At 46.8% G+C, this 27658-nt stretch overlaps 2 protein-coding genes across 5 annotated transcripts in view; one reads left to right on the top strand and one right to left on the bottom strand.

The window, feature by feature from the left end:
* ZNF774 (zinc finger protein 774) overlaps positions 1 to 20502 on the bottom strand; it is a 42440-nt gene extending 21938 nt beyond the window's left edge. Inside the window, exon 1 of the mRNA XM_040493582.1 lies at positions 20015 to 20502. The gene's annotated coding sequence lies outside the window, so the exon portion shown is untranslated. The remainder of the gene's footprint in view (positions 1 to 20014) is intronic.
* Positions 20503 to 20779: 277 nt separating this feature from the next.
* The window catches only part of ZSCAN2 (zinc finger and SCAN domain containing 2), a 39727-nt gene continuing 32848 nt past the window's right edge, over positions 20780 to 27658 (top strand). Inside the window, exons 1-3 of one of the 4 annotated variants that reach the window (XM_040493576.1) lie at positions 20780 to 20907; positions 22680 to 23179; positions 23311 to 23405. In XM_040493576.1, the coding sequence (XP_040349510.1) occupies positions 22789 to 23179; positions 23311 to 23405 (486 nt within the window). In that variant the 5' untranslated portion in view covers positions 20780 to 20907; positions 22680 to 22788. Of the gene's footprint in view, positions 20908 to 22679; positions 23180 to 23310; positions 23406 to 27658 lie in introns of those variants that run through there. The other 3 variants (XM_040493577.1, XM_040493574.1, XM_040493575.1) reach the window with 3 other exon arrangements.

Genomic DNA, 27658 nt, shown 5'->3' with positions numbered 1-27658 from the left:
AGGGGCTCTCACTTCTGCCTGGAAACCGCGGAGTAGCACCCAGCAGCGGACTGCCCCCTGCAGGCGGGACGAGCCCTTCTCTTCTCTGGCACCCACTCTTCCCAGAGGTCTCCCACGGGCCCGCCTCAGCCTCATCGGTTTACGTCGCCTCTCTGGCCCTCTGAAGGACGTGCTTTTTCAACCTCTGTACGTAGTGTTCCGTGGCTCTCTTTTTTCACTTAAAAACCTATCGTGGGCGTCCTTCTGCAAGTACAAACTGACCTACCTTAGTCCTTTTCACAGGTACAGTCCGTACTCACTATTTGCGGATTCTCTATTTGCAAATTTGCGGCTACTCTCTAAAATTTATTTGTAGTCTCCAAGTTAATAGTCCCAGCGCTTCCGGGGTCACACGGAGACATGGGCAGAGCACTGGACAATTTCAGTCGCTTGATGTGCATGTCTCCCGCTGAGGCTGAACGAGGTGAGGCCCTACTTTCTTGTTTCAGCTTTCATACTGCAAACAAGTGCCCCCAAATTTTGGCAGTCTTTTTAATGCCATGATTTTTGTATTTTTGTGCCCTTTTTTTCTTTTTTTAGAGACAGAGAGAGCACGCATGCAAGCGGGGGAGGCACAGGGTGAGAGGCAGAGGGAGAGTCTTAAGCAGGCTCATGACCGAAGCTGAAATCAGGAGTCAGACGCTTAACCGACCAAGTCACCCAGGCGCCCCTGTCTTTTTGTGCCTCTGCTGTTGATTTCACTTCTTCCATGAAAACCAGTAGGGCTGGAGTGGTGTCCAGCGTTCCCAAGATCAAGAAGGCTGTACGGGGGCTGAACCTATTGCAATAATCATTTGACAACACATGTCAATCAATGCATCCTGTGTGCCCCTTAAACTCACGCGGTGACGTGTGACAATTATTTCTCAGTAAAACTGAAAAAAAGAAGAAGGCCGTGATGTGCCTTATGGACAAAATACATGTGTCAGATACGCTTCATTCAGGCTCCAGTCGGTGCCCACTGGCTGTGCGTTCTGTGTTAATAAATCAGTGACACCGTCCACCTAGTTAATTTTGCAGGCAAGACAGGTCGGCTGAAGAAAGGTTTTAAAAGACTACCTGCTAAATGTCATACAGGAAAAGGGTTACGTGGACGAGAAGGTTTGCAACACTGGTTAGACTGGCTTGTTTTACAAGGATGTTGGCAAATGAACCTACTTAAGGCAACTAGCCTCCAAAGCCCTTGGCTTTCAATCATTGAAAGACCTTGCTATTAATTATTTTTACACGATGTGTAATAAGTCAAGTGTCTTTAAACAGAAACACACATGGGGCGCCTGGCTGGTTCAGTCGGTGGAGCGTGCAACTCCTGATCTTGGGGTTGTGAGTTCAAGCCCCAGGTTGGGTGTGGAGATTACTTAAAAAAAAAAATCTTTTTAAAAATCTGAAAATAAGAAAAAGAAAGAAAATGTGAGCAGAGGCTCCCAGGAACCTAACCTGTATTTCCTTTAAGAGCACTGGTTCTGTATGCTAATTCAGCATTCACAGTACTTTACAGAACGTGACTACTGTGAATACTGTGAATAATGAGAATCAACTGTACTTCTATTTAGCCACTCTGTTATTTATCAATATTTAGGTTGATGCCATTTTTTTCACGTTTATTTATTTTTGAGAGAGAGAGAGAGAGAGCATGTGCGAGAGTGGAGGGCCAGAGAAAGAGGGAGACACAGAATCTGAAGCAGGCTCCAAGTTCCAAGCTGTCAGCACAAAGCCCGACACAGGGCTTGAACCCACAAACCACAAGATCATGCGGGGCGCCCAGGGGGCTCAGTTGGTTGAGCGTCCGACTTCGGCCCAGGTCATGATCTCACAGTTTGTGAGTTCGAGCCCCACATCGGGCTCTGTGCTAAGAGCTCAGAGTCTGGACCCTGCTTCAGATTCGGTGTCTCCCTCTCTCTCTGCCCCATCCCCACTCATGCTCTGTCTCTCTCTGTCTTAAAAATAAATAAAACGTTAAAAAAAAAAAACAAAACAAAAAAACACGAGATCACGATCTGAGCCAGACCTGAGTCAGATGCTTAACCGACTGTGCCACCAAGGTGCCCCCGGTTGATTCCATTTTTTAAATATTACATCCAGTGGGTACGTGTCTCTATATGCAGATGCATGAATTTTCTCTAGGATAGGTATCCAGAAGTACAAAGCTGATTCAAAGGGTGTGCCCACTTAAAACACTGATAAATTCCGGGGCGCCTGGGTGGCTCAGTTGGTTAAGTGTCTGACTTCAGCTCAGGTCATGATCTCGCGGTTCGTGAGTTCAAGCTCCATGTTGGGCTCTGTGCCGACAGCTCGGAGCCTGGAGCCTGCTTCGGATTCTGTGTCTCCCTCTCTCTCTGCTCTTCTCCTGCTCATGCTCTGTCTCTCTCTCCTTGAAAAATAAACATGGAAAACAACAATAATAATAAAATAAAATATTGGTAAATTCTGCTAAATCACATTCCAAAAGGCTCCTTCAATTTCACTGTCTACCAAGTTTGTGAAAGTGCTTGTTTTTGTGCATCTTCATCAAACTTGGTATTATCAATTTTTAATTTGGCCAATGTGTTTGTCATATAATGATACATTGTTTTAATATGTATATTTGTACTATTAGTGGCATTATATATCTTTGCATATGTTTCGTGACCAGTTCATAAGGTTTTAATTGGAAAGTATAATAGCCAGGTTCGCATATAATTTCCTACCATTACAGACATTATTATAAATACACACAATGAAACAGAAAATCTGAACAGGTCAACTACTAGCAAGGAGATTGAATTAGTAATCAAAAACCTTCTAACAAAAGTCCAGTACCAGACAGCTTCACAATGAATTCCACCAAACGTTCAAAAAATAATACCAGCCCTTCACAAATTCTTCTAAAAAAGAGAAGGGGGGGGGGAACTCTTCCAAACCTATTTTACAACACCAGCATTACCCTGATAGCAAAACCAGATAAGGACGCTACAAAAAAAAAAAAAGGGAATTTTTACAGGCCAATATCCATGATGAACATAGATGCAAAAATCCTCAGCAAAATATTAGCAAATTGAATTTAACAATACATTAAGAGGGTCATCCATCGTCCAGTGGGGTTTATTCCAGGGATCCAAAGATGTTTCAACATCCGCAAATCAGTTCACAGGATACAAAACGAAGGATAAAAATCATATGATCACCTCAACAAATGTAGAAAAAGCATTTGACAAAATTCAACATCCATTTATGATAAAAACTCAACAAAGCTGATATAGAGGAAACGTACCTCAATGTAATAAAGGTTACGTATGTCAAACCCACAGCCAACATCATACTCCATGGTGAAAACTGAGAGCTCTTCCTCTAAGATCAGGAATAAGACAGGAATGTCCACTCTCACACTTCTTTTTTTTTTTTTTAAGTTTATGCATTTACTTTGAGAGAGAGAGAGAGAGAGAAAGAGAGCGAGAGCATGTGAGTGAGCTGGGGAGGGGCGGAGAGCAAGAGAGAGAATCAACACGGGGTTCAATCTCATGAACTGTGAGATCCTGATCTGAGCCGAAATCAAAAGTCAGACACTTAACCAACTGGGCCATCCAGGTGCCCCAACTCTCACCACTTCTCTTCAACATAGTATTGGAAGTGCTAGCCACAGCAATTGGGCAAGAAAAAGAAAAAAAAAATTCCAAATTGGAGAGGAAGAAGTAAAACTGTCACTATGTGAAGATGACAAGATATTATAGATAGAAAACCCTAAAGGGGCACCTGGGTGGCTTAGTCGGTTGAGCGTCTGACTTCAGCTCAGGTCATGATCTCACAGCTTGTGAGTTCAAGCCCCGCATCGGGCTTTGTGCTGACAGCTCAGAGACTGGAGCCTGCTTTGGATTCTGTGTCTCCTTCTCTCTCTGCTCCTCCCCCACTTATGCTCTGTCTCTCTCTGTCTCTCAAAAATGAATAAATGTAAAAAAAAGAAAAAGAAAAAAAAAGAAAACCCTAAAGATGCCATCAAAAAACTGTGAGAACTAATAAATTGAGTAAAGTTGTAGAATATAAAATCAACAAATATCTATTGTGTTTCTTTACACCAATAATGAACAGAGAAATTAAGAAAATAATTCTATTTACAATTGCATCAAAAAGAATAAAATACCTAGGAATAAATTTGACCAAGGAGGTGAACAACCTGTAGTCCAAAAATGATAAGATACTGATGAAATAAACTGGAGAAGGTACAAACAAATGGAAAGATACTCCAAGCCCACGTACTGAAAGAAGTAATATTGTTGAAATGTCCATAGAGCAATCTATAGACTCAATGCCATCCCTGGCAAAATTCCAATGGTGCTTTTCACAGAAATAGAACAAAGAATCCTAAAATTTGAATGGAACCACTAAAGGCCCCTGAATGGTGGCATCACACTCCCTGAATTCAAACTTTATTTTGAAGCAACAGTAATGAAAACGGTATAGTACTGGCATAAAAACAGATACACAGATGAATGAGACAGAATAGAGAGCCCAGAAATAGACCATCACTTATACAGGCAATTCATTGATGACAAAGGAGAAAGGAAAACACAATGGAGAAAGGACAGTTTCATCAGTAAGTGATGTTGGGGAAATTGGACGGCCATATGCAAAAGAATGAAACTGGACCACTATCTCATGCCATACACACAAACTAACTCGAAATGGGTTAAAGATTTGACTGTAAGATCTAAAACCATGAAAATTCTCGAAGAACACATGAGTAGTAAACTCCCTGACACAGGTCTTGGTGATGAATTTTTGGATCTGACACCAAAGGCAAAAGCAACAAAAGAAAAATACGGAAGTGGGACCCCATCGAAGTAAAGAGCTCCTGCATGGCAAAGGAAACCATCAACAAAATGAAAAGACAATCTACTGAATGGGAGAAAGTAAGTGCAAATTACATATCTGATAAGGTGCTAATATCTAAAGTATATAAATAACTCAGACTCAATAGCAAAAAACAATCTGATTTACGAATGAGCGTAAGATCTGAATAGACATTTGTCTTAAAAAAATTTTTTTTGAGAGAGAGAGAGCATGAGCAGGGGAGGGACAGAGAGGAGGAAGAGAGAGAATTCCAAGCAGGCCCCACATTATCAGCATGGAGCCCAATCCAGGGTTCGAACTCACAAACTGAGATCATGACCTGAGCTGAAACCAAGAGTCAAATGCCCAACTGCATGAGCAACCCAGGCGCCCCTGAGTAGACTTTTTTCTAAAGTTGTTTTTTTTTTAAATTTTTAATGTTTGTTTTTGAGAGAGAGAGAGGGAGCGAGTGGGAGAGAGGCAGAGAGAGAGGGAGACACAGAATCCAAAGCAGGCTCCAGGCTCTGAGCTGTCAGCACACAGCCCGATGTGGGGCTTGAACTCACAAACCATGAGATCATGACCTGAGCCGAAGTCAGATGCTTAACTGACTGAACTATGCAGGCGCCCCAAAAGAAAACATACAGATGGCTAATAGGTAATGTGAAAAGATGCTCAATATCATTAATCATCAGGAAAATGCAAATGAAAACGAGAATAAGAGATCATCTCCCACCTGTCAGAATGGCTATTACCAAAAAGACAAGAGATAACAAGTGTTGTGAGGATATGGAGAAAAGGGAACCTTTGTGCACTGTGGGTGGGAATATAAATTGGTGTAGCCACTATGGAAAACAGTTGGGAGTTTCCTCAAAAAATTAAAAATAGAACTACTATAGGGGTGCCTGGGTGGTTCTGTTGATTAAGCGTCTGACTCTTGGTTTCGGCTCAGGTCATGATCTCACGGTTCATGGGTTCGAGTCCTGAGTGGGGCTATACACTGACAACATGGACCCTACTTGGGATTCTCTCTCTCCCCCTCTCTCTGCCCCTCCACCACTGGCTCACGTTCTCTCTCTCAAAATACATAAATCAACTTAAAAAAAAAAAAAAGAACTACCATATGATCCAGCAATTCCAAATTCCACTTCTGGGCATATATCCAAATAAAACAAAAACACAAATTTGAAAAGATATATGGTACTCTTCATGTTCCCTGCAGCATTATTTATAGTAGCCAAGATATGGAAACAATCTAAGTGTCCACTGATGGATGAATGGATAAAGAAATTGCACACACACACACACACACACACACACACACACACTCAGAGGCTGGGATGTTATTCAGCATTTTAAAAAGAACAAAATCTTGCCATTTGCAACAACATGGATGGGCCTCGAGAGCATCATGCTAACTGAAATAGGTCAGATACAGAAAGAAAACACTGTGATCTCTCTTAATGTGGAATCTAAAAATAACTAAATAAATAAAAACCAAGCTCACAGATACCTCTTGGCGGTTGCAAGAGGTGAGGGGTTGGGGGTGGGGAAGAAATGGGTGAACTGCTCTATTTAGTGTGGTTTTAAAACACTGAATAATAATTTTAAAAACCCTACATATTCATCGAACCACGCAAGGCTGACATGATCTTCAGCTGGACTTAGCGAAGCTCCAGGTTTGGCACCATTGGGGGGTTACCAATGTCAAAGCCCTAGATTCCTTCTTCCTGCCATGCCATCCCGGGCTGGCATCCCTCTTGCCACAACATGGCTGCAAGCGTTTCCGATATCACACTGGCTACAGAAAAGTTCCCAGAGGGAATGAGACCATCTCTTCAGAATATGCAAACTATTCCTAGGAGCCCCTGCGGCACATCAGCCTTTCTCCTCTCATAGGTCAGAATCGGGTCACTTGTTCACCCTTTAAACCAATCCCTGGTAAGGAAAATGGAACCCCGGTGATTAGCTTCAAGTCCACAAATAGGCCAGACAGTCCTGCCTCAACCAGGCATGCTTGCTCATCTTTCTCTGATCTTTCCTCACTTCTCACCCGAGCAGCCAGGCTTTTCTTCACCATTGTGTTCGCAATGACACCTCCAGCATTCTCTTTTTCTCTTCTCTGCTTTAGTTTATTCTAACATAGCATATGCTTTACTTGTTTTTTAAAACGTATTGACCACCTCTTTCAACCAGAATGTAAGCTGAAGGAGTGTAGGAATTTTGCTGTTCTATTCACTGCTAAATCATTAGCACGTTCTAGCCATATAAATAATACTCCGTATTTGGGGCGCCTGGGTGGCTCAGTCAGTTGAGCGTCCGACTTCGGCTCAGGTCATGATCTCACGGTCCGTGAGTTTGAGCCCCACGTTGGGCTCTGTGCTGACAGCTCAGAGCCTGGAGCCTGCTTCGGATTCTGTGTCTCCCTCTCTCTCTGATCCTCCCCCGTTCATGCTCCGTCTCTCTGTGTCTCAAAAATAAATAAAGAAACATTAAAAAAATTTTTTTATAAAAAATAATACTCCGTATTTGTTGAACAAATGAATACTATTTGAATGAATTCTATCTGAATCCATCTCTCAATTAATTCTAAACTCAGGTGAGGAAAAGAGGGCAATTGTTTCTTGAGTCCTCCCCGCTCCCACCCCGCCTGGCCGCTGCAACAACAGTTTGCATATCAGCAGGACAGGGTGACCCCATCATCACCTACCAATCTTGGCTCTGTCGCAGACTAGGAGTCTGGAGTTCTTCTCTCTTGTCCAGCAAGAGAGCAGACGCAGCATTGAATACGAGAGAGGCTAATGTCCGGGAGGAGACAAGAGCCCCGAACAGGGGTTTCATCTCCGTATTTATTGAGCGCTCTAGATCTTACGCACGTGGTGAATGTGGAGAAAACAATGGGACAGTAATTGTTAACTTGTGTAAGAAGTAAAGGGCCTGGGGGGCAAGTGGTGTTTGTGATCAAAGTATATTGGCACCAGATGGAAAGTAGTTTCCTGTAGGTGACATAACAAGTTACTTGTGGTCCTGTTAACAATATCTTGCTAGCTAACCTCGGGTGCTTTTGCCACATGGTGGTGGCTTTCCGTCCTAAGCTTTTTTCTACTAAGTGGTTAACCTTGGGAGCTTTCACCCTGTGGTGGTGGCTCTCTGCCCTAAGCCTTCTTAACCCATTTATGTGAGTATAAGGAATTCTGGAGACTATTTCCCCCCAGGCTCCACATACAGCACTTCTACCTGGATGTGAGGTTGCTTCTGCCGCCCGATCGCAGGTGCATTTGAGCCGAGGCACAGTTCCCGGTCCTGGCTGTTCTGCTCCAACGTTCCTCACAAATGACCACGACCACCCGCTGGTGTCATGCCTTAGCTGAGAACCTCTACTCCAGGCCACTCTGCGGTCACGTTATGGCTTTGGGACCAGTATCTTGCCCTCATCCTCGGTTGTTTACATTTCCACCGCCTGTGCTCATGGTCCCTTCTCCTCCTCTACTCCGGTGACTTACACCTCCATCTACTCAACCTCTGAGGCGTGGCCATATCAGGAACCTGCTTCTGCTTCAGGACCTCAACTCTGTTCTCCTTATTCCCTCTCTTCCTTTCTCTTATAACAACGGGGACAGCTCTTTATCTTCACTGATGCCTCTTTTGCGTCCTTGCTTATTATTCCTCTTACTGTCCACTCAGTCTGGACCCTACAGTTGGTTCTTCAACCATATTCTTTTTTTAAGTTTTTTTTTTTTGTTTATGTTTATTTACCCTTGAGAGATAGAGCGAGAGCAGGGGAGGGGCAGAGAGAGAGGGAGACACGGAATCCGAAGCAGGCTCCGGGCTCCGAGCTGTCAGCACAGAGCCCGACATGTGCTCGAACCCACGAACCCTGAGATCATGACCTGAGCTGAAGTTGGACGCTTAACCGACTGAGCCACTCAGGCGCCCCTCAACCGTGTTCTTGCTAGTGTCCTAGAGTTACTGTTCTCCAGCTTCTCGGTCTACCCACTGTGTCATTCCCCACAAAGAGGAATTCCCTGCTGTCTGCGTCTGCAACTTTCGGGCGGATAGAAGTGGTCCTGACCCGGCCCAGCCGGAGGGGCCTGTCCAGGCGGTACAATCCCCACAGTGCCATCCGCCATTTTTCTTCCTGGAGCTGTCTGGGGTCCTGCCATGGGTCAGGTGAAGGAGGGAGAGAAACATGGGGCCTCGGTGCGCTGGGCTGGCCAGCCTGGGGGAGATTCTTCTCTCTCCTGTTCCTCCTTGAGGCTAGCCCAGATCCCTTACCTACGCCTAAAAACGTTCACATCGCCAGGGAAACTGCTTGATTTCACAAATGCTTTGAACCAACTGGGAACTTCTTACTAGAAATGAATGAAAACAGGGCTTGCCCTCCAGGAAGCCCCTAGCAGCTCACTGGCTCCCCAAGTTTTGATGCTTTGAGAAGAAGCTGAAGTAGCAAATGAAAAAAGCAAAAACAAATGCCCAGAAAGACAACAGTATATGGACTTCACCTTCTTTACTGGAAATTTGGAAATGTGTAAGAATGTATTTCTTTATGTTTTCTAGGCACAAGAAATAATTCTAGCTTTTCTTGATGATTTATAATTAAACTATTGGTCTTGTCCTAACCCTTTCATTTATTTATTTTTAATTGTGTTACAGTTTATTTATTTTGAAAACGAGGGAGAGAGAGAGCACAAGTAGGGAAGGGGCAGAGAGAGAGAGAGGGAGAGAGAGAATTCCAAGCAGGCTCTGTGCTTGTGGGGCTTGAACCCACAAACTGTGAGATCATGACCTGAGTGAAATCAAGAATCGGGTGGTCAACTGACTGAGCCACCCAGGCGCCCCTGTCCTAACTCTTTTAAATATACTCAATTTGATTTTGAAAAGAAACTGTTTCCAGAATGAATCCAGGCCATAACCTATTACTAACCCTCAGCTTAAATATTGGCAATATTTTTTTAATGTTTATTTATTTTTTGAGGTGGGGGAGGGGCAGAGAGAGAAGGAGACACAAAATCCAAAGCAGGCTCCAGGCTCTGAGCTGTCAGCACAGATCCTGATGCGGGGCTCAAACCCACAAACTGTGAGATCGTGACCTGAGCTGAAGTCAGATGCTTAACCTACTGAGCCACCCAGGCACCCCAATATTGGCAATGTTTAAAGGTAATGTTGTATTTATTTATTTAAAAAAATTTTAATGTTTTTATTTACTTTTAAGAGAGAGAGACAGACAGACAGACAGAGTGTGAGGGGGCAAGGGGCAGAAAGAGGGAGACACATAATCCGAAACAGGCTTCAGGCTCTGAGGTGTCAGTACAGAGCCCGATGTGGGGCTCGAACTCACGAACCGTGAGATCATGACCTGAGCCGAAGTCGGATGCTCAACTGACTGAGCCACCCGGGCGCCCCAAAGGTAATGTTTTGAAGAGAACATGATTGCAATTCTCATGCAGATATAAAGTGAATACATGTCAAAGATTTTATTGAATGCATTAACTAATCAAGAAACTATTAAGATGTTCACAAGAGTATTCAAAGAACTACACACACACACACACACACACACACACACACACACACACACAAATGTAGGCAGATAGGAAATGCTAAAAGGAATTTATAAATCGATGCAAATGTATATATCCACAGGGCAGTAATCAGTTCCATTCCACCAGACATGACTAATTTGCATTTCTCTGGACAAGAATAACTTGCATTAATACTGGTTTTGTACAACTTACAGAGGTGTAAAATAGGTCAAAGATGAGAAAGATACCAGGGATGGGTCCTCTAGATAAGACACCCAATAATGTTCGTTTGGTCCAGTTTAGTCTTTTGCTTTTTCCTAATAGTGACCACTGGAGGAGAAAACCAAGAAGTATGAATACATTAACATTTAAAACATGTACATCACAGTATATATATATATATATATATATATATATATATATATATATATAGTTGTTAAAACTCTTTGGTATGTACACCTAAGATCTGTGCATTTCATTGTCTTATATTTTACCTACATTAAAATAATTATTTCAGGGGTGCCTGCCTGGCTCAGTCAGAAAAGTACACGACTCTTGATCTCGAGGTCATAAGTTTGAGCCCCATGTTGGGTGTAGAGATTGAATAGCTAAGTAACTAAATAAATGGTTTTAATCTTAAAAAATAACAAGCTGACGGGGCGCCTGGGTGGCTCAGTCGGTTAAGCAGCCGACTTCAGCTCAGGTCACGATCTTGTGGTCCGTGAGTTCAAGCCCCGCGTCGGGCTCTGGGCTGATGGCTCAGAGCCTGGAGCCTGCTTCCGATTCTGTGTCACCCTCTCTCTCTCTGCCCCTCCCCTGCTTGCTCTCTCTCTCTCTCTCAAAAATAAACATTAAAAACAAAAATTTAGGGGCGCCTGCGTGGCTCAGTCAGTTAAGCATCCGACTTCGGCTGAGGTCATGATCTCACGGTCTGTGAGTTCGAGCCCTGCGTCGGGCTCTGTGCTGACAGCTCAGAGCCTGGAGCCTGTTTCAGATTCTGTGTCTGCCTCTCTCTGACCCTCCCCTGTTCATACTCTGTCTCTCTCTGTCTCAAAAATAAATAAACGTTGAAAAAAAAATAAGCTTAAAAACCTTGTGGATGTTAAAAATGTTACTAATAAATTTTTCAATTCAGCACTACACTGAGAAAACATTTGAAACATGTATAACAGACAATAGATGAGCATCGTCAATAAATAATGGGGTCACGTGAACCAACTGAAAAAATTAAAACTCATATAAATGGGCAAAAGCTACTAACACACAACAGAAGCAGAGACATACATTTAAAACCATTCATACCAGTGATTAATCACAAATTTAAATAAACTCTTTTTTACGTATCTAATGGTCCGAGAGTCTTAAAATCATTTTACTTTGGACAAGGGTGCAGGAGGGTAAGCATTCCATATCCTGCGTGCTGCTGGTAGGACACACGGTTACCTCTTTTTGAGGGCCTCCGTTTACAGCATGAGTAAAAAGACTTACAAATGGTTTTGACTCAGTAATTCTAATACTAGGTCTCTTACAAGGAAATAATTCGAAATAGCCCAGGTGGCTCAGCTGATTGAGGGTCTGACTCTTGATTTCAGCTCAGGTCACGATCCTCGGGGCTGTGGGATTGAGCCCCATGCTGGGTTCCACCCTGAGTGTGCAGCCTGCTTGGGATTCTCTCTCTCTCTCTCTCTCTCTCTCTTTCTCTCTCTCACTCACTCTCTCTCTTTCTCTGTTTCCCCTGCTGCCCCTTTCTACCACTCAGCTCTCTAAATTAATATAAAATAAATAAAAAGAAATACATTCCAAGATGTTATGTACAAAAATATTCAATATTGTAAAAAATTGGAAATAACCAGTATCTAGTAAAAGGCGAACCACTACAAAAATTACAAAAGAGGGGCAACCAGCTGGCTCAGTCTGAGGAGCCTGTGACTCTTGCTCTATTGTGAGTTTGGGCCCCATGTCGGGTGCAGAGATTACTTAAATAAATAAAACTTAAAAAAAATTACAATAGAACCATAAGGTGAAAAGATCACTCAACCATTAAAAATAATGTTCAAGGGACAGCTTGTTGGCTCAGTCCGTATGGCATGTGACTCTTGATCTCGGGGTTGTGGGTTTGAGCCCCAGTCTGGGTGTGGAGATTACTTAAAATCTTAAAAAATAATAATGTTTATGAAGAATTTATAAAGACATGGGGTGATGCTCAAGATACATTACGTGAAAAGTGGACGTGGATCTGTATAGGTTACGTTTACAACCATATAAAAAATATATGCACCGTATATTCATATGTCATAGATGCTGTGCTGGAGATGTAACTTGTGGGTTCTGTCACTGCTCTAGGAAAAGAATGCCAGAGGGGAGCCTGGGTGGCTCAGTTGGCTGAGCGTCTGACTCTTGGCTTTGGCTCAGGTGATGATCTTGTGGGTTCGTGGGATTGAGCTGTGAGCTGGGCTCTGTGCTGACAGTGCAGAGCCCGCTTGGGATTCTCTCTCTCTCTCTCTCTCTCTCTCTCTGTCCCTCCAACACCTCCTATCCCTGCTCTCTTACATCCCTCCCCACACACATGAGCCCTCTCTTAGTAAATAAACATTAAAAAAAAAAAAAAAAAAAAAAGAAGAATGCCAGAAAGTCTTCTCCTGGAGAGGAGATGCTCTATGAGGTCTCCTTCCTCCAAGGGAGGTAACTAGAATTTAGCTGTTTTGAAGGGCTGGCCCCGCCAGAGACAATCAGGCCCTATTGTGAGGGTAGGTGGGGACCAGTTACCAACCTTTTGTGTGAAAGGGTACACAAAGGAGAATGCGTAAAGCCTACTGAAAGTTGCATTTGGGGCTAGGGTGGAATTTGCAGCCCTGCGGTCCAGGGGGGAAGTGGAACAAGCCCAGTCTGGTTTTGTTTTGTTTTTATATGAAATGTCACTTTTTTTTCCAGTTAATTTATTTATTTTGAGGAAGAGTGCACATGCGTGGGGAGGGGCAGAGAGAAGGAGAGAGAGAATCCCAAGCGGGCTCCGTGCTCAGCACAGCCCAATGAGGGGCTCAAAGTCACGAACCTCGACATCGTGACCTCAGCTGAAATCAAGAGTCAGAGGCTTAACCGACTGAGCCACCCAGGCGCCCCAGGCCCAAGCTGTTTTAAGGGTCGAAAACACCTATGCAGGAAAGAGAAAGCGGTTGGTAGAATTACACAGCTGTTCATTGGAGCCAATCCTGAGGCAGTGCTGGGGGTGGACGGCTGAAAGGGCTGGACACCTAAACGAGGCCTTGGGAGCTGGCAAAGGACTCTGGATTAGCTGACGCCGAGAGAGTGGACTCCCTCCTCCCTAGGACCTAACAGACCCTGTGTCCAACATCCTGGCCATCAGTCCCCTTGGTGGGAACAAGCAGGAGCACCGGAGAGTGACACCTTGTGGTGGCAAAGAGCCACTGCAGAAACAGCCACAGCGCGGACCTTAGGACAGGAAGGCTTTTCTCCCGCAGTTTTGAGCGGGACTCCTTTGTGTATTACATAGACTCCAGGGCAGGCCAGAAGAAGCGGGAGCTCCAAGAAGGGGGTAAATGGCTAATTTAGTAGTCAGAGTCTAGGGCTTGGTTTTAGTTTCATTTATTTTGGAAAACTTTTTATTTTTTTTTAATACTTATTTAAAAAATTTTTTTTAATGTTTATTTATTTTTGAGACAGAGAGAGACAGAGCATGAATGGGGGAGGGTCAGAGAGAGAGGGAGACACAGAATCTGAAGCAGGCTCCAGACTCTGGGCTGTCAGCACGGACGCGGGGCTTGAACTCACTGACCGTGATCATGACCTGAGCCAAAGTCGGACGCTTAACCGACTGAGCCACCCAGGCGCCCCTTTAAATACTTATTTTTGAGAGAGACACGTATACACATGTACACACGCACACACACACACACACACACGAAGCGCAAGCTGGGGAGGGGCAGAGAGAGGGAGACCCAGAATCCGAAGCAGGCTTCAGGCTCAGAGCTGTCAGCACAGAGCCTGATGTGGGGCTCAGACTCATGAAGTGTGAGATCATGACCCAGGCCAAAGTCAGATGCTTGACGGACTGAGCCACCCAGGCACCCCTCCTTTGTCCCTTTTTCTATACAGTTGTTGGTCTTTCTCATGCTCAGCTGTATGGATTCATAGTAAATTATAAATTAGTCCTTTGTTACATGTTACAAATATTTCCCCTACTTTGTCATGTGACTTCATTTTTAACCTTTTATGCTACACAGATGTTTTTAATTTGGGGGGTTCAAATTTATTTCTCTTTCTTGCTGTGTCTGAGTGCATTTGTTTTATAATTAAAAAAAAATTCAAGTTGCTTATGTGTGTGTGTGTGTGTGTGTGTGTGTGTGTGTGTGTGTGAGAGAGAGAGAGAGAGAGAGACAGAGAAACAAATCAAATACACAAGTAAACGACCATTAAAGTCTGTGGCCAAACCATTCCCTGGGGATGTCTCTACCTCCCACACCATGTGGCTCAGTCAATCTCAGTCAGTGGCTTCGATATTGGCATAGGAGCAGCAGTCTGGTTTGAAGAGCCAGTTGGGGAACTTGTCCCGGAGCCTCTCCTGCATGCCAAGTGCCTTGCAAGCTTTTACTGCAGGTTACAAGATTTTTCTTTTTTCTTTTTTTTAATCTTTCCAATGGTCAACTATTCCAGGAATGATTTTTCTTCCTATGAACTGAGCAGCCTAGGGATTATATATACAGCTGACTCTTGAACAATATGGGTTTGAATTGTGCGGGCCTTCTTCTATGTGAATTTTTTAAAATAATTTTTCTAAATGTTTATTTATTTTTGAGACAGAGGCAGAGCATGAGCAGGGGAGGGGCAGAGAGAGAGGGGTGACAGAATCTGAAGCAGCTCCAAGATCTGAGCTGTCAGCAAGAGCCTGACGCGGGGCAGGAATTCATGAACCGTGAGATCATGACATGAGCTGAAATCGGACGCTTAAGCGACTGAGCCATCCAGGCACCCCTTAGGTGGATTTCCTTTTTTTTTTTTTTTTAAATAAGCTCTATGCTTAATGTGAGGCTTGAACTCATGACACAGAGATCAAGAGTCATAGACTCTACCAACTGAGCCACTCAGACACCCCTAATGTGGATTTTTTTCAATAAATACCGTATGGTACATTTACTGTATAGTACATGTACTTTCTTTTATGATTTTCTTTATTATTTTTTTTAATGTTCATTTGAGAGAGAGTGTGTGAGTGGGGGCAGGGGGAGGGGCAGAGAGAGGGAGACACAGAATCCGAAGCAGGCTCCAGGCTCTGAGCTGTCAGCACAGAGCCCGACGCGGGGTTTGAACCCACAAACCATGAGATCATGATGTGAGCCACAGTCAGATGCTTAACTGACTAAGCCACCCAGGCGTCCCCCTCTTATGATTTTCTTAATGTTTTCTTTTCTCTGCTTTATTGAAAGAATACAGTATATGCCCACATATCAAATGTGTTAATCGACTGTTTCTGTTATTAGTAAGACTTCTGGTCAACAGTAGGCTGTTAGTAGTTGAGTTTTTGGGGAGTCAGAAGCTCTGAGTGGATTTTCAACTGCTGGGGTGGAGATGGGGGGGGCACCATGCATGCATTTACATTTTTTCTTTTTTTCCTTCCCCTTTTAAAAAATGTTTATTCATGTTTGAGTGGGGGGCAGTGAGGGGTAGAGAGAGAGAGGGAGACACAGAATTGCAAGCAGGCTCCCAAGCAAACAGCCTGACGTGGGGCTCAAACTCACGAACACGAGGTCGTGACCTGAGCCCAAGTCGGACGCTTAACCAACTGAGCCACCCAGGTGCCCCTTTTCTTCCTATCTTCATAATTAGTCTTTGCTTGTAATAACCTGAGGGGACACTGGCGATCATGGAGCTAAATCCCCCGTGAAGCACACTCTATGTCAAAGCATTCCTGGCACCACTCCCGCCTCTGCGTTTGGCAAGCATGGCTCTGCACGAGGCCGCCTCCTGAGTCATTCCGTCCAGCCCAGAGCGCCCGTGTGTCTTCTGAGAAACATCCTTGACTAGAGCGGTTCACAATAGGGCGTGGGAACTGGCCGGAGGCTCTGAAATCATTCTTTCTCTTCCTTCTTGGCACAAAGAGGCTAAGGAGCCCAGGCCAACAGGACAACTTGAGAGAGAGAAACCAGCATCACAGGAAGAGAAAGACAAGGACCAAAGGGCCTCCCCTCTGTCGCACTAACTACAAACCATTCATTTAAAAAAGAGGTGGGGGGGGGGGCGCGTAAGGCGCCTGGGTGGCTCAGTTGGTTAAGCATCTGACTCTTGGTTTTGGCTCAGGTCATGATCTCATGGTTCATAAGTTTGAGCCCTGTGTCGCTGACAGCGCAGAGCCTGCTGGGAATTCTCTGTCTCTCTTTCTCTCTCAAAAGAAAATAAACATTTAAAAACCAAATCCAATCAAATCAATGTTTCCCTGATCATTCCCTAATTTCTCTTTCTCCCTGGGCATTCCTACTATAAGCGAGCCTCCCTTTAGATTTTTTCTCTTTTTAGGCCAGTCTTACAGCACCCTACAGCACTGTTCACTTAACGATCCTTCCCCGGTCACACATAGGGGTGCCGGCTCCGTGGCATACCTAGCAAAAATGAGACACACATTGTTCACACAAACGAAGAGACTCCCTTCCTATACATGGAGGAAACGGGGTAGATTAGGCAATGGTGGGGGTCTCAGGTAGGGGGAGATTCTTCCTACGTCCTGCCTCAATGCCTGAGTCTGCTCGGAGGTCAGTGGCCCTGATCCTGACCAAGTGTTACGGAAATCAAGTCCCCCCCCCCCCATCCTCACCATCTCATCACTTCCAGCTGACCTGGGAGCTCCCCCAAAAGCCTTAGGTTGAGCATTCCCTGGGGCAAGGTGTCTTCTCCCTCAGCATCTAAAAACAAGTGGTGACACATGTAGTTTCTTCCCGTTCACTTTTCCCTAATGGGCCTTCCATCGATGGAGTGGAGAACCTGTCTTTGCGTGCGGTTATTAGTAAGGAAAACTAGGAGCCAGATCCAATCCCCTCACCCGGGTGGGTTGCAGGGGCGGGGGGGAGGGGGAGCAGGTGACAGGCTCAGCCAACCCAAGGCGCTTCCCCTGGTCTCGGAACCTTGAGAGGAAGGCAGGCTAACAGAGATGCCCGCAGGATCACCAGGGCTCATGGGGAGGGCACACTGGCCTGTTTCTGCTAAGAGATTGCTGCTGTGATTCTTGGGGCCTTACTTAGCCTCTGTTTCTTGATCCCAACTGTTAATTAAGCCTGATTCTTCAGCTCCCATTTACTCATGAGTTCTCTACTATTCTTTCCCGAAGTCCCTTTTACTTAGCCAGACTAGTTCTCTGAAGCTTTTAACCAGGAATGCCCACTGGTAGAACAGAGCGTCTGTGACCCCTGTGGTTTGGGCGATGGAGAGGAGATTCACTGGGAGGAACAATCCTATTCACTGAACAGGGTTGTGTTTCTAGGCTTGCTTGCTGTCCCAGGATGCTCTTAGGGCTCTAGCTTGGGCACCAGGACCATTACGCCATAAATGTCTTAAACGTCTTAAATGTGAGTTGCTTTCTATCTAAACCCAGGACAGTTGACACTGGCCAGGACCATCTTCCGGAGAATCAGGCACAGGGAAGAGACGGCCGGCTCCAGGATTCTCCTGTGACAAGACAGTGCCAGTTTCCTGTGGTCCAGGGTTGGCCTGGGAGATTGCACTGGTAGGCTGTTAGAAAGCTTCTGCAGTGCACCCCCTCCCGCCACCTAAACTAATCTTTTCCCTTTTGTGTAAATTCCCATTCCTAGCGGGGATGGAACTGTGGAGAAACAGATCTTTGTAATACGAGATCATCCCCAAGAATTATCGTCCTCAATTATTTTGCATAACTGGCTCTCTAGGAATGCCCACCGCTAGAGGGGAGGCTGGGAGTTTTGCCTCCAGGCAGGTGGTGCAAACTTCTCAAGCTGGCCAGGAGGTGGTGCTATTTGCATGAGGTCGGTTTAGGCTACTAAACGGAGGTTGTAGTCAGTAACCGGACCTCACTTTGCATCTACAAAAAAAATTTTTTTTTTTAGTGTTTGAGAGACAGAGGAGACAGAGTGTGAGCAGGGGAGGGGCAGAGGGAGAGAGAGGGAGACAGAATCTGAAGCAGACTCCAGACTCTGAGCTGTCAGCACAGAGCCTGACATGGGGCTCAAACTCTGAAGGGCAAGGTCATGACCCGAGCCAAAGTCGGACCTCAACCAACTGAGCCACCCAGGCACCCCTGAATCTTTTCACTTGCACTAATTAAAGGGATTAATTAGTGAAAAACAGGTGAAACTCAAATAATCTTGGGAGTGGGCAGAGAACTTTCTAAGAATGACACAAAACTCAGAAGTTATAAAAAGACAAGGTAGACGGCATAAAAATTTCTACGCTAAAAAAGCAGCAAAAAAAAAAAAAAAAAAAAGAACAGCAAACAGAAAAATAGCAACTTCTGTGACACACTAATAAAGAACTCTTACAAATAAATTTAATTAAAACATAGGAAGAGAAAGAACGATCTTGCCATTTGCAGCGACATGGATGGATCCAGAGGATTTAATGCTAAGAGAAATAAGTCAGAGATAGACAAATACCATATGGTCTCACTCACATGTGGCATTTAAGAAACAAATGAACAGGGGCGCCTGGGTGGCGCAGTCGGTTAAGCGTCCGACTTCAGCCAGGTCACGATCTCGCGGTCCGTGAGTTCGAGCCCCGCGTCAGGCTCTGGGCTGATGGCTCGGAGCCTGGAGCCTGTTTCCGATTCTGTGTCTCCCTCTCTCTCTGCCCCTCCCCCGTTCATGCTCTGTCTCTCTCTGTCCCAAAAATAAATAAAAACGTTGAAAAAAAATTTAAAAAAAGAAACAAATGAACAAAGGGAAAAAGAGACAAACCAAGAAACAGACTCTTAAGTAGAGAGAACAGATGGTTACCAGAGAGGAGGTGGGTGAAACAGGTTATGGGGATTAAGAGTGCACTTGTTATGGGGAGCCTTGGTTAAGTGCCCAACTCCTGATTTTCACTCAGGTCATGATCTCATGGCTGGTGAGTTCAAGCGAGTTCAAGCCTGGAGTTGGGCTGTGCACTCACAGCATGGAGCCTGTTTGGGATTCTCTCCCGGCCTTCTCTGCCCTTCCCCTCCCCTCTCTCTCTCTCTCAAAATAAATAAGCTTAAAAAAAATTCTTCTAAAAAAGGGTGTGCGTTGTCGTGATGAGCGCTGAGTAATGTATGGAATCGTTGAAGCCATATATTGTACACCTGAAACATAGAACATTGTATCTTAACTATTGGATCAAAAGAAAAAGAAAACAAAAAAAAAACAAAAAAAACCATGGGAAGATATTCATTCACTGATATCTCTCAGTTCACAGAAAAGGAGATTAAAATTATCCAAATAAACATAAAACATCTTTCAACTACTCATGAAATTTTCATAAAAGTGAAATGAAATATAAATTAAAAATTAAAGCAACAAATGTAGTCATTTGCTTGTGCGCCTCCAGTGACTGGTCTGCATAATAAAAGCATTCACAATTGTCGTATCACAGACCACTGACAGCGTGTTTGTTTCCATCCTCATATTTCCCCCTTGGGTTTCCAGACGGTTTCTCACCTGTTGGCAGGAGGTGTTGGGGCAGTCCTTTCTTCGAGGGCGCCAACTGTGGGAAGGACAGAGGCGGATCTCCCACTCTCACCTCCCAAGGCTGAGACCCACGGTGAGCGGCGCTAGCGTCGGTGACTGACACCGAGCCGTGGAACAGGTGTGCTGGGCGCGGCGTCCGCGCCCGGGGAGGTGATGATGGGGCAGGCTCCGAGAAGACCAGGTGGACGAAAGAAGGGAGTTCTTCGGTGGCAGAAGAGGCGGGGACTTGCCTCCAGCAGGAACGCCACGTGCGAAAACAAAGGGGTGTGCCGAGGCCAGGTGCGACCGTGGACTTGCAGGTTGAGGGAGGGGGCGCCGGGCTCGGGCAGCCGCGGGGAGGGGGGTGCTTTTCCCGGGCGGACTCCCGCCTGCTCCGGGCACAGCCTTCGGCGGCGCCTAACAACATGCCTTGCCACGCAGTCCCCTCCACACAACTTTCATTTTTTATAGGCAAGTACGCGGAGGCCTTCGGAAAGTGAAATGACCCGCATCAGGTCACAGCTCTGGTCCACCCTGGGGTCCTGAGGGCCGGTCCGCGGATTGGCCTGCCGCACTGCCAGGGCCGTCCACGCTGAGCGGCGCTCCCAGCCCGCGGCCCGGGCCGCCGCTGTGGACTACGACTCCCACAATGCCCTCGGCCCAGCCTCCTCCCTCTGGCCGTCTCAGGAGAACCAGTAGAAGAGCAGGATTTCCAGGGGCCGTTCTCGGCGGCCAATAAGCGCGGTGGGGGGCGGGCCTCTCCCGTCCATTGTTCTCGGTGCCCCTCGGGCTCGAGCCGCGGTGGATCCGGAGGGGTCGTGTTGTGCCCGGGGGCGCTTTTGCGTGCGGAGTGGCTGCGGAAGCCCGATCTGGTCTCCCGAGAGGTGAGCCCGGAGAGACGGGCCGGGAGCTGCGCGGGCCGGGGAAGTAGCCCGCAGCAAGGGGATAACGGGCCTGGAGCCAGTGCGGGCAGTCCTGCTGGGGGAGGGGCGTCGGGGGCGCTGTCCGCGACAGTGGGCCGGGGTCCCAGGGTGGGACGCCTGGGGTCAGCTCGGCGAACGCACCCGAACCTTGCTCGCGGGCGGTGACCTGCCTGCAAGTTCAGTCAGGGGCGCGGGATTGGGACTGGAAGGCACTCTGGACGGCGTCCCGCTCAGCTCCTGGTTTCACGGATGGGGAAACTGAGCTTCCGAGGGGGCGTGTCTTGCCCGGGTCCGAAAGCGAATGAGCTCACCGGGTGCAGTTTTCCCGGGCTCCCGAGCAGGACTTCTGTTATACCTGTGCCTCTTCTAGCCCTTTGGTAAATAACACATTGAGAGCTTCAGTGTTCCCACTAGCTTTCTTCTTCTTTTTTTCCTTCTTCTTCTTCTTCTTTTTTTTTTTTTTTTTTTTAGTTTTTCCTTCCCAGTTTTCCTTTTTTTGGGGGGGGAGGGGGGGAGGAGGGTTGTTATCTGAGTCTTTACGATATAGTAATGATTTTTAAAGAATAATTTTCCCTTTTATAGTCTTTGAGTAGTAATTTCACTGCTCCCAACATCTTGTGTAATTAACGTCCGAAGTTTTTGTTTTGTTTTGTTTTTTGCCTTGTATACGTGTTCATTTTTAAAGGGATTTGGGGTCATACTTTGTCTAGTGTTTCTGTTTTGCTAGGTGTGTTTTTTTCCATAATTTTCATATTTATGAAGATTATCCCAGATTATTAATGGTTAATAATAATCTTTGTGAGCATAATTTTTTAAAATATTTGAAACTACAGCAGATTGCACAAATCTGAGATTTCATATGTATGTTTTGTGCAACCATCATCAAATCAATGTGTAGAACGTTTCTAGCACCCCAAAGGCTTTGTTGAGCCCCTTCTCAGTCAGTACCCCTGCCCCAAGGTAACCATTATTAAATCAGCATATTTTTTAAAAAATTGGCATAAAATAAATATATTTTACTGTGTGGCTGTGCCATAATTCACTATTCCTCTGCTGCTGGATTTTTAAAACGTCAGGTTTGTTTTGCAATTAGGAACAATGCCACGGTTTTGTTTCCTTGCAAATATATTTTTCTTTACAAAGATGATTATTTTTAAAGATAAATTCCTGAGGGGCCGAGTCTGCATTGAGGAGAATGAACGTTTTAAAACTTCATACTTTTTTTTTCTCATTTATAATTTTAATCGAAGCATTGCTGTTTATTTTTTAAAACTTCATACTTCTATGGTAATAATGCAGTTAAGGTATTGCCTTCCTTCCAGCAAGGCTCACAGTATCTTCACACCTGATCCATTGCCAATCCTGAAGATGTCCCCGTAAGAAGGATGGTCCCTGAAGTTAAGTGACTAAGTTGTGTGTTAGGTCAAGGTCATTCCGCAGCAAGTTTGAACTGATTCAGGGCAGAGTAACTCAGTCCTGGGTTCTTCGGAGGGCTTTGGATTTCTGATACTCCTGCTTTTGGAAAGAAAAGTGCTTGTTTTTTGTGCTTGTGATTCATCTATTGCCGTAGAAAAGTTTTCAGGAATAAGCCATTTTTCCTTTAAGAGAGGCAGGAAACTTCTGTTGATCTGTGGAGGTAAGAATCACTTGGTGGCCTGACCTGGGCTGCTGTGAGTTAGATCCCTGTAGGACAGTCTGCTTATTGATTGTGGTTCCCTTTTCTCACTTCTCAGCCAGACAGCTTGTTGAAATTTGAGGACGGAGGTGTCTTCTCAGACGAGCCTGGCTCTAGAAGACTGACGTTCAAGGCTCGAAGCCTGCGGGATTGCCTCGGGAAGGTGGATGATGGCTGCAGAGGGGCCGAGAGTAAGCACTCCCTTGAGCCCCTTGGTCCAGGCGCCTCATGAGGAAGACGAACAGGAGGAGGTCACCACCATGATCCTGGAGGACGACTCTTGGGTGCAGGAAGCTGTACTTCAGGAGGATGGCCCTGAGTCCGAGAGCGCCGGCAAGGGCAGCCCCCACGGGGAGGCTGCTGGAGGGCCTCAGGGTGCGCTTGGCCGCCTTCGGGAGCTCTGTCGGCGCTGGCTGAGGCCGGAGGTGCACACCAAGGAACAGATGCTGACGGTGCTCCCCAGAGAAATCCAGGCCTGGCTGCAAGAGCACCGGCCCGAAAGTGGCGAGGAGGCCGTGGCCCTGGTGGAGGACCTGACGCAGACCCTTCGGGACGGTGGTAAGACGCCGGGCCTCACCGGGAGGGTGGGCACGTGCCTCCGATGAGGGGCAGTGTGGTGTTTGTGGCAGAGGAGAACGTGGCGTCCAGGATGGAGCCCGGTGCAGCCCATTCTCCTGCTCTGTCTGCAGGCGGTCGGAACGCTGTCACCCCGTTTAACGCCCTTGTTGTGTGCAGTGACAATTCCAGAATTTCACAGGACTACGCTCGGAGCTCTGTCTGTGCAGTAAGCACAGTTTTTATGTCTGTGCTTATTTGGCAAGGGTGGGAAGCCGGTGGAGGTGGGGGAGGAGGGCGGCTGGAGACCGAGTAAACCACCCCCCTTGGCACCTTCCCTTGGTTGTGCAATAAACGTTCAAATATTTGCATTGCCAGCAATTAGAAAAAACAGATAATCCTATGTTCAAAGAGTGATTATTTTTATGGAACCAAGATCAGTGACGAGTAAGCCAGCTAATGCCTAGGAACTGTCTGTTGAAGTCATCCCGGGTTCTTGGCAACAGTTAACATACTTGTCTCCCGTGTCAGCGATACCTTCTGGGACGTAGACATGCCATTTCACTACTCTGTCTCCGTTCGGGGCTTCGGTTGTGGACTGAGCTCCCTGCTTACCAAATGCCTTCCTTTAGGCTGCTCCAGGACCCGTCGATCGTGGCTGCCTTTGCACTGCCCAGAACCGTAGACGTTCAGAGAGAGCAGAGGACGGGAGAGGTCAGGGAGGATGTGGGACTGGAGCAGGAGGTCGTCGGCTGGAGTGGAATTTGGAAAAGGTGCAGGGCGGCGGGGAGGGGTTGGCACGAAGCTCGCTGGTTCAGTAAGGGAGGCCCGCTGGTTGGAGTAGAAAGTGTGTTTTTAGGAAGCGGTAGGATGTGGAGCACGGGGGCAGGGTGGGCTTGGACTGGATGTCGCTGGCCTCAGCAGGTTCTTGAACTAGAGCCCAAGCATGGGAGGAAGCGGAGTTTGGCAACAGGAAGTAGGTTTGATTCGAGTAGGGAGATGCTGGTGACAGGACAACAGCCGGGCCTTGGCCGGGCTGAGGTGGGGACAGCTGGAGAAGGGGAGGAGACCGGACACACCTAAGGTGAACTGGGAGTAACACTGGTTAGCGTTTATGGAGTCTTTTCTGGTCCGGGCCCTGTGCCTAGTATCTACGATGCAAAACTCACAGACCCTTCACCATCTTGGGAGAGAAGCGGGATTATCACCAGAGAAACTGAGTGACTCCCCAAAGATCACGCAGTGAGTACAAGGCCAAATCAGGATTCGAACTCATGGGTCTGAGGACACGGTTCACGTTCTTAAGCATTTCATCACAGATGTGGTGCAGAGCGATAGTTCCCAGTGAGGGATTGGAAAGAGCGGACGCAGGCGAGGACGAAGACAAAAGGGGGCTGACTCAGAGGTGTCTAGTCCGGAGGATTCAGAAGACTGGAAGAGAAGAGAAGGAAAGGAAGGTGGTTTGGGAGCAGAGGTTGTGACAATGCCTAGGGACGTGGGAGGTATGAGTAAAGCTGTCTTTTGGAGAAAGGGACTGATGTCAAGGGCCCACTGTGAGCCCAGCTCTGCCCTGGGCACCTTATGTGGCCATCTCACTGGCAATCCTGGGGACCGCTGTCCTGTTGCAGATGAGGAAATGGAAGCTCCACCAGGTCAAGGCCTTACTCAGTGTCACACACAGCTGCCAAGTGCTGGGGCTGGGATTCGCGCTCTGGTCTGTGTGCTTCCGTGTGTGTTTCGTAGTTTTTTCTTTCGCGTTGTTTTGTTTTTTGAGCAGCAGGCAGAAGTTTATATTAGAGTATAAGACCCGAAAGGAAGAATAGTATGAAAGCTGTCTTTACAGAGACGGGGGCACTTGAAAGTGAATACCCTCGTGTTCGGTAGGTTTTATTTGAAGCGAAGTACCTGAGTTTCTTTGGCCCTGAAAAATAACTTTTAATCTTACTCTTCCTATTTAAGAAAACAAAACCAAAAATCTGTCATCCTATCCTGAAAACTTAACTTACCTGCCTCTTGACGGATGTGACAAGCTTGTGATGAACTTCAGGCTCTTCAGTCTGAGGCTGTGGAGAGGCCAGAGGGGTTGAGGGCTGGGGAGTGACCCCTGGGTTGTTTAGTTGGGGAAGTCACAAAACAGAGGGTCAGGTCTCGGCAGGTGTCTGAGGTGGTTACAGGCACCCCCTGCTACGACCCTCCCCACCTGGCTTGCTGCAGGGCTTTGTGCCTCTTATCAGCCCCAGAACATCCAAGATGGGTTCTTCAGTCCTCTGTCTTCTGCCCTTTCGATCGGCTTTGTTGGTCTCCATTCATTTCATAAAGTCGTCTGCCCTCCTCGCCCCCCCCCCCGTGATTACTCAGAGGTACACCTGTGATCATCTCCGTCCTTTCTCATTTATTCAGCGTAAGACCACTTGACCTCCGTTCTGTTTGTGCAGCTCGGCACCTTTGGACATGTTTATCCAGCACCAGACATTGCAAGGCCTGGTTAGACAGTGGTTATTGAATGTTTCACTACCAGGCACATCTAGGTACTCACATTTGAAGGTTCTTATAAGTTCAGTTAAGACAGGACTTGTGTGAATAGCTGAGGTGGTAACACTCATCTCTCCTTGTGTTTCCCAAGGACACTTCCGTCCTCATTCACAGCCCTGAGCCAGGCCCTTGGTATTTCTCACCGGCACCCCCGTAGCAGGCATGGCTTCTTCCCCGTCCCTGCCCCTGTTCCAGTCCCACCTGAGTGATCGGGCGCTCTCCTGCTGAAAACTCTCATGAGTTCCCCCGTGTCTCCAAATCCAGCAGGACCTATTTCTTCGGCCCGGGACCGGGGCTTTGTGTGACCTGCCCTGCGGCTGCCCTCGGTCATCACGTCACTGCCCCTGCTCCATTCACACCAGATCTTGCTGTTCCTTGAACGTAGCTGGTGCTTTCTAGCGTTCATCTGTGCTCCTGAATTTAGAGTTGGAATGGCTTTGTCCCGTCCCTGTGTGAGAAAACCCCGGGAGTCCTTTGACTGCATACCCTTGGAGATACCCTCCATAAAGCTGTCCTTACTTCTGGTCCCTCTTCCTGTCCCCAGGTCCAGCCACCCAAGAGCGTCCCTGATCATCTCTTCCAGAAACCATCTCCCCCAGGGCGTTTGGAACCTCCTTGTCCTTTAGCTTTTGATTATGTTCCATGTTGTTTTCCAGTTATGTGAAGGGTTGACTTAGTTCTTCTAGGAACCTATAAAATCCCAGAAGGCATGGAACCTCTTACCTTTCCTTTCCCTCCCTCCGTCCTACCCTTTCTTCCTTTCCTTTCCTTCCTTCCTTCCTTCCTTCCTTCCTTCCTTCCTTCCCTCTTTCCTTTCCTTCCTTCTCCCTCAGCACTGCGCACAGTGCCCCACTCACAATGGGAACTCACGAAGTGTTATTGGTATGAATAAGTAAATCCTTCCTGCCCATCTGCAGGTGTGGAGACCCTCCCCTGCACAGTCCACGAAGGAAGCAGACAGCTTCTTCATTCCAGGCTTTCTGCCTCTCCTTGAGGAAGCCGTGCTAAGCTTTTGTTTTATTTTTATATTTTTAAATGTTTATTTATTTTGAGAGCGGGGTAAGGAACAGAGAGAGGGGGAGACAGAGAATCTGAAGCAGGCTCTGCGCTGGCAGCAGCGAGCCCGACTCAGGGCTCGGACTCACCAACTGTGAGATCACAACCTGAACCGAAGGTGGGACACTCAACCAACTAAGCCCCCCAGGCGCCCCTAGTCACTGTAGAATTGAGGCAGTTTGACCCAGTGCTGTTCTGTAATTGCTCTACCCAGGTTTCATCCAACTTTCTGTAAGAGGTAAGTAGACACTGTTGGAGCCTACGGTGGCCTTCCCCAGACTCCCCACTACCGTGTTGGTGCTACATCAGAGGAAAGGGGAAATGCTTCTCTCCTGATACATAGATTTCATCCCACAGAAGCTCCATCACCCAAAAAAGGGACTACTGACATGAGAGGGGAGCAAAGGGAAATTATTGGGCTCAAGATGGATAAATTCCTGATAGATCAGTCCTCTGACCATTAGTGCAACGTGTGGTCCCTGGACCAGCAGCATCAGCGTCATCTGGAAATGTGTTAGAAACGAAATTCCTGGGCCCCACCCCGGACCGATGGAACCGGAAACTTTGAGCATGGGGGGTTTAACAAGCCCCCCGAGCGATCCTGATGCTGTCTCCACTTTGCGGGCCACCATGCTACACCTCTGGTTCTCAAACTTGACCACACTTGGGAACCACTTGGGGTCCCAGAGCCCACTCCCAGGGATTCTGATTTTCTGATTTAGTTGCCATGAGGTGTGGCCCAGGCAAGGAAGTTTTGAAAGCTCCCGAGTGGTCCTAAGATGCAGCAAAATTTCAGAACCACTGCTTAGAGCCTGGTTACTCAAAGTGTGGTCCATGGACCAAAGATACTGGAATCACCCGGTGCTTGTTAGAAAGGTACACTCAGTCTCACCC

This window comes from Herpailurus yagouaroundi, unplaced genomic scaffold (assembly GCF_014898765.1).
Source record: "Herpailurus yagouaroundi ecotype Mexico unplaced genomic scaffold, PumYag 185, whole genome shotgun sequence".
In the NCBI taxonomy this organism is placed as follows: Eukaryota; Metazoa; Chordata; class Mammalia; order Carnivora; family Felidae; genus Herpailurus; species Herpailurus yagouaroundi.
This window is presented reverse-complemented; position numbering and strand designations above follow the sequence as displayed.